General features: G+C 58.7%; 1 protein-coding gene across 1 annotated transcript in view; it reads left to right on the plus strand.

Moving 5' to 3' along the window:
- The first annotated feature begins 1,751 nt into the window (after positions 1-1,751).
- SLC2A4 (solute carrier family 2 member 4) overlaps positions 1,752-6,338 on the plus strand; it is a 5,783-nt gene continuing 1,196 nt past the window's right edge. Inside the window, exons 1-10 of the mRNA XM_026456312.1 lie at positions 1,752-1,998; positions 3,285-3,401; positions 3,513-3,685; positions 3,778-3,902; positions 4,014-4,129; positions 4,257-4,419; positions 4,525-4,712; positions 4,864-4,968; positions 5,117-5,218; positions 5,744-5,947. Of these exons, the coding sequence (XP_026312097.1) occupies positions 1,966-1,998; positions 3,285-3,401; positions 3,513-3,685; positions 3,778-3,902; positions 4,014-4,129; positions 4,257-4,419; positions 4,525-4,712; positions 4,864-4,968; positions 5,117-5,218; positions 5,744-5,947 (1,326 nt within the window). The 5' untranslated portion in view covers positions 1,752-1,965. The remainder of the gene's footprint in view (positions 1,999-3,284; positions 3,402-3,512; positions 3,686-3,777; positions 3,903-4,013; positions 4,130-4,256; positions 4,420-4,524; positions 4,713-4,863; positions 4,969-5,116; positions 5,219-5,743; positions 5,948-6,338) is intronic.

Here is a 6,338-nt window from a genome sequence, read left to right on the forward strand (position 1 = left end):
CCTCAGGGAATCCGCCTTCCTCGGCCTCCCAAAGTGCTGGGATTACAGGTGTGAGCCACCGCGCCCAGCCGGCATTCCATATTTTGCAGGGGATTAGTGCAGCAAAGGGATCAAGAAGGGGTGTAACGGCACAGCGTGTTCTGGGTACAATAAGGACTTAGGCATTGCCCAGAACAGGAGGCGAAGGAGATAGAAGGAGAGGCAGGAGAGATAGGTAAGGCCAGAGATCGGAGAAGAGAGGCAGGAGTTCACTCTGAAAAGGGATTTGAACTTGACAGTTGGGGCAATAGAAACAGTGACTTCTTGCATGAGACATGAGACTGGACCTTTGAAAATTGTTCTCTGCCCTCGTCATAAAGTAAAGAAGAAGAGCAGGAAGACCAGTGAGGGTGATGGTGATCTGGACTGAAGTGGCAGCCGCCACAGAGAATATCGGATGAATATGAGAGAGTTTTGGAGGTCAAAGCACCAACGTTGAAAACTGACTGGATAAACGGGGAGAGCGGCGCAGGACAGGAGGAATCGCGCTTGACTTCTACCATAGGCGTGACTGGGCGAGTAATTCACTGAAATAAGGAAGTTAGGAGCAGGAGCAGGTTTGGACATGCTGATCACTAGAGCTGCCACATCCAGGCGGTAACGAACACCTGGATTTGCAGCTCCAGAGAAGGGCCTGGGTTACATGTCCCTGAAGCCTTAGGGTGACCGAAAGGCGAGAGAGAGTGGGTTGAGATTCCAAGTGCAATCCACTACGGCTCCTCGCTCGCCCTCCAGGTGGCACCACAGCCCTGCGCTTCCGAAGCCCGTTTTCTGAGCCAGACACTCCACGCTCTGGGTATCTCGGTTCTCTCTCCCCACGCGCCGACTCTAGGTCGCGCACTTCCTGCCTGGCAGAATTTGGCCGAGGATCCAAACCCGGAGCAGCCTCCAGAGAGCGTGTCGTCCACGCGGCCAGCATATGGTCAGAGACCTCGGAGGCTCAGAGACCTTAGGGCTGGTGGTGTGGTCGGTGTGACCACTTGTCCCTCGGACCGGCTCCAGGAACCAACCTGGGGAATGTGTGTAGGCGAAGGACGGGATAGGCAGCGCCCGGAGCAGGGAGGCACTGCCAAGCAGGCCGGCCACCAGACCCGCTCTGGGAACGGAATTTCCTGGCCCCCAGGGCCACACTCGCGTGGGAAGCATGTCGCGGACCCTTTAAGGCTCCATCTCCCTGTCTCTCCGCCCCCGCCTGGGACAGGCCGGGACGCCCGGGACCTGACATTTGGAGGCTCCCAACGTGGGAGCTAAAAATAGCCGCCCCGGGTTACTTTGGGGCATTGCTCCTCTCCCAACCCGCGAGCCGGCTCGCGAGCCGTCTTAGGCCTCTGGAGTTTCCCCGGGGAAAGTATACCTGGCCTCTCCTCTCCTCTCCGACCCCACAGTCCGGACCCGCAGAGTTTAAGATGCTTCTGCAGCCCGGGAGCTTAGCGGGTGGGCGGAGTCCTAACACGTGGGTGGGCGGGGCCTTTTGTTTCAGGGACTCTTCTCAAAACTTCTCAGTCGGAGGTTGGCGGGAACCCGAGAGGCGTGACTCTCCAGCCACAAGGAGGGGCGTGGCCTCACTGGCCGGCCCCATTAACTCCAGCCAAACTTTAAATCCCAGGCGGAGGGGGCGTGGCCTTCTGGGGTGTGCGGGCTCCTGGCCAATGGGTGCTGTGAAGGGCGTGGCCCGCGGGGGCAGAAGCGAGGTGGCGGGGGCTCCTAGCGTCTTTTCCCCCAGCCTGGCTCCGCCAGATCTGCGGGAGCCCCACTGCTCTCTGGCACCTTGGCTTGTGGCTGTAGGTCCCATCGGGCCCGCCCTCGCTCGTCACTCCGGGACCCCCACGGCCCCCGCAGCTTCTGCGCGCCAGGCCGGGGCCAGAGACTCCCGGATCTGTTCTTTCATCTTCGCCGCCCCTGCGCGTCCAGCTCTTCTAAGACGAGATGCCGTCGGGCTTCCAACAGATAGGCTCCGAAGTAGGATTCATCATGAGGGGCGGGGCGGGGGGCACGGGTAGCGATTTTCTTGGGCTGGGGGTCGCGGTTGGGGTCAGCTGGGGGTGGTTCATGCGCAGGCGCAGGGGGTGAAGGTGGGGGGCTGGCTATTTATACCCGGCCTGGACAACCCGTGACTGTGAGATTCCAATCCTACCAAGAGGCAGAATGGGTCTGGAGGGCCTTTCGGGGCACAGGCAGCAAGTGGATTCTGCGAGCCAGGGTTCACCCTTTGCCTAATAGGCGGCGCGGCGCTCCGGAATCGGGGACACTCTGCCCTCGTTCCGACTCGGGAAAGCAGATCCAGGCGGGTCTTGCCCTCGGGAGCTGTCCGTCCGTCTCCGCTCGCGGGCAGTGTTTCGAGGACTGGAGGCTCTCCGTGGGCCCCCACCCCCACCCTGGCCGTCCTCCAAGACGCTGAACTTTCCCTTGGCCCCATCGTTGGTGGAGGGGCAGAGGGGACTGTCAACCCCCCCTCCCCCAGCTCAGGTTTCCGCTTGGAGACAGTCTGTGCCGCCAGCAAGCGGCCACCACTGCCACCGCCCCTCACACCACCTTCCTGCCCTCCTCCCCTGGGCATAGCTCTCCGAGGCAGAACTCCTGGACGGCCCTCCCTGCACGGAGTTTACAGGGGGAGGGCAGGCTGCGACACAGATAGAGAAGGCCACCCCTAGATGACCGGGATGTCCTTTCTAGAGCGGAGACCACTTCTTGGTCCTGTTGGGGGCCTCCTGGAGCTGGCTGACAGAACCCCCAGAGGGGAGGGAAGAGGACAGCGGCGGATGATACTAATGCAAATAATGCACTTGTCAATTTATGAAACCAGCACTGTCAGGGATACTGTTAACATGTGATGTTGATTTTCACAACACTCTCACAGATAGGTAGGCAAGGCAGGAAACATCACCCACATCTCACAGAGGACACTCAGGTTCGGGGCGGGGAAGTGACTTGGCCAAGGTCACACAAATCTGAGCTCTTAAGGCCAAGCCTGTCCCAAGGTCACAGAAGAATTTTGAGACAAGTTCTCAAACATTTCCCTGCCTTATAGACTCAAACATCCAGTTTCTCTTTTATACCCAGGATGAAGTTGAGCTCCTGTTTACATTGAGATCTTTGTGCAATTCCTAATATGGCCCAGTTTCCCTCATCCAACATGCTGGATGGAGCCCAGTATCTTCAGGCTCCAGCTGGGCCCGGGCCCCTAGCGAAGGGAAAAAAATCATGGTTCCATGTGACATGCTGTGTCTTTGTGTCTGCCTGTCCAGGATGGGGAACCCCCTCAGCAGCGAGTGACTGGGACCCTAGTCCTTGCTGTGTTCTCTGCTGTGCTTGGCTCCCTGCAGTTTGGCTACAACATTGGGGTCATCAATGCCCCTCAGAAGGTGAGGGCCTGCAGCTGGCAGGGTGGGGGTACCCAAACAAGGAGGACAGGTGTCTCAGGGGTGGTGGAAAGGTGAGGGTCTGCAGTAAATCTGTCCTCTGCTGTCTCCCAGGTGATTGAACAGAGCTACAATGAGACGTGGCTGGGGAGGCAGGGGCCTGAGGGACCCAGCTCCATCCCGCCAGGCACCCTCACCACCCTCTGGGCCCTCTCTGTGGCCATCTTTTCCGTGGGCGGCATGATTTCCTCCTTCCTCATTGGTATCATCTCTCAGTGGCTTGGAAGGTTCGGAGCTGGAGGGCAGGGGTGGGGGAAACAGGAAGGGAGCCACCACTGGGTGCCCTCACCCTCACAGCCTCACTCTGCCTGCCTGCCAGGAAAAGGGCCATGCTGGTCAACAACGTCCTGGCCGTGCTGGGTGGCAGCCTCATGGGCCTGGCCCGCGCTGCTGCCTCCTATGAAATGCTCATCCTTGGACGGTTCCTCATTGGTGCCTACTCAGGTACTCACGGGCACCACAGCCCTGCCTAGCGCCCTGCTGTCTTTCACCATACCTGGGCTTTCATATGGGAGTGGACACCTGCCCTCAGCCCTCTGTTATTCCCTCGCCTAGGGCTGACATCAGGGCTGGTGCCCATGTATGTAGGGGAGATTGCCCCCACTCACCTGCGGGGTGCCCTGGGGACGCTCAACCAACTGGCCATCGTCACTGGCATTCTGATTGCCCAGGTAACGGGGACGGGCCTCATGGGTGCCTGGGCAGTGGTTGGGGTGGGGCTGTGGAGAATACAGTGTGCTTCTGAGGTAAAGCAGGAGGGCTGAGTGACCTGCCTTCTTTCCCAACCTTCTCCCACAGGTGCTGGGGTTGGAGTCCCTGCTGGGCACTGCCAGCCTGTGGCCACTGCTCTTGGGCCTCACAGTGCTACCTGCCCTCCTGCAGCTGGTCCTGCTGCCCTTCTGTCCCGAGAGCCCCCGCTACCTCTATATTATCCGGAATCTCGAGGGACCTGCCAGAAAGAGTAAGCTCTCCCACTGCAGCCTGACCCAGGCCCATGCCGCCGCTTTGTCTTGCTAGCACCTGGCTTCCTCTCAGGTCTCTTCAGGCCTGACCTTCCCTCCTCCAGGTCTGAAGCGCCTGACAGGCTGGGCTGATGTTTCTGGAGTGCTGGCTGAGCTGAAGGATGAGAAGCGGAAGCTGGAGCGTGAGCGGCCATTGTCCCTGCTCCAGCTCCTGGGCAGTCATACCCACCGGCAGCCCCTGATCATTGCGGTCGTGCTGCAGCTGAGCCAGCAGCTCTCTGGCATCAATGCTGTATGTGTGGAGCAGCCTCCAGGCAGGGCACAGCCCAGGGAGGGGAGACAGGAGTCGGGAGCAAACCCCCTCCACCAACACTCAGCCTGTTGTGGCTGGAGTAGAGGAAGGGACATCCCTGCCATCACTTCTTCTTCTCCCCCATCTCTAGGTTTTCTATTATTCGACCAGCATCTTCGAGACAGCAGGGGTAGGCCAGCCTGCCTATGCCACCATAGGAGCGGGCGTGGTCAACACAGTCTTCACCTTGGTCTCGGTAACTGCTCACCTCTGGAATGGCCCGAGTCACTGGCTCCACATCCCTGGGTGTCCCGGAGGTCCTGCTCTTGGTTGCCCTCACCCACGCAGCCCCTCCTACTTCCCGTGCCTGAAAGGCTCCGGTCAAGCTCTGACTCTCCCCACAGGTGTTGTTGGTGGAGCGGGCAGGGCGCCGGACGCTCCATCTTCTGGGCCTGGCGGGCATGTGTGGCTGTGCCATCCTGATGACTGTGGCTCTGCTCCTGCTGGTAAGGCCTGGAGGCTAGGAAGGGCTAGCAGCCCAGCCCACGGGAATGGTCCTGAGAGTCTCTGTGACCAGCCAGGTCCCCTTCTTAACACACACACTTGCAATCCTGGCGCCAGCTCTGGACCAGGACTGTGGGTGACTGGCTCCAGAATCTACTGGGACTCTGGTCTGCTCCTGAGGGATTTAGGCTGCACTTGGAGGCAGCTGTGGCACAACTCTGGCAGCCAGGAGGGAGAGCGTCAGGCCTCAGGAACAATCATTCCTAAAGATCCAGCTTTAGAGCCCAGGGAGAGCTGACAGTCATAAGAACTGAGAGGCCATAACATTTCCTCTGCCTTGAACACACTTGGGACAGCCAGCAGAACGCCAGTGCTCAGAAAGGCTCAAGGGCCTACTCTAACCCGGGACGACAGGCCTCCCACAAGCTGCTGGGGAGGGGGTTAGATTTCACCTCTCTGGGTTGAGGGCAAGGGAAGATCCAGAAAGCCCTCAAGTGGATTCTCCACCCTCCCTCTCTGGCTCCTAGGAGCGAGTTCCAGCCATGAGCTACGTCTCCATTGTGGCCATCTTTGGCTTTGTGGCATTTTTTGAGATTGGTCCTGGCCCCATTCCTTGGTTCATCGTGGCCGAGCTCTTCAGCCAGGGACCCCGCCCGGCAGCCATGGCTGTCGCTGGTTTCTCCAACTGGACAAGCAACTTCATCATTGGCATGGGTTTCCAGTATGTTGCGGTAGGTCCTCCCACCCCAGCCTCCCACACTGTAGACCAGAGGTGGGCATCACACAGCTAGCTCCCCTGCTTCCCAGTCAGGGACTCCTCCAGCCACAGACCATGGGTCTTTGGGTCACTTTGGTGGACCACCTGCTCCACAGAATAAAGCAAGGAAGGGAGCTGACCTAGACTGGATAGCAACTGAGGTGTCCGAAACGCACCAGTGACATAACTTACCTTAGTCCAAGAATAAAATGATATGCTTTGCATGAATGCTACAAACAGCTGGGACTCTCCTGAGTGCAGTAACTGAGGATGGTGAAGGGGGCAAAAACTAAAAGAGTGTTTGGGGTTCAGAGAATCCTCTTTTTCGTGTAAATTCTTTTTTTTTTTTTTTTTTTTTTTTTTTG

This window comes from Piliocolobus tephrosceles, chromosome 16 (genome assembly GCF_002776525.5).
Source record: "Piliocolobus tephrosceles isolate RC106 chromosome 16, ASM277652v3, whole genome shotgun sequence".
In the NCBI taxonomy this organism is placed as follows: domain Eukaryota; kingdom Metazoa; phylum Chordata; class Mammalia; order Primates; family Cercopithecidae; genus Piliocolobus; species Piliocolobus tephrosceles.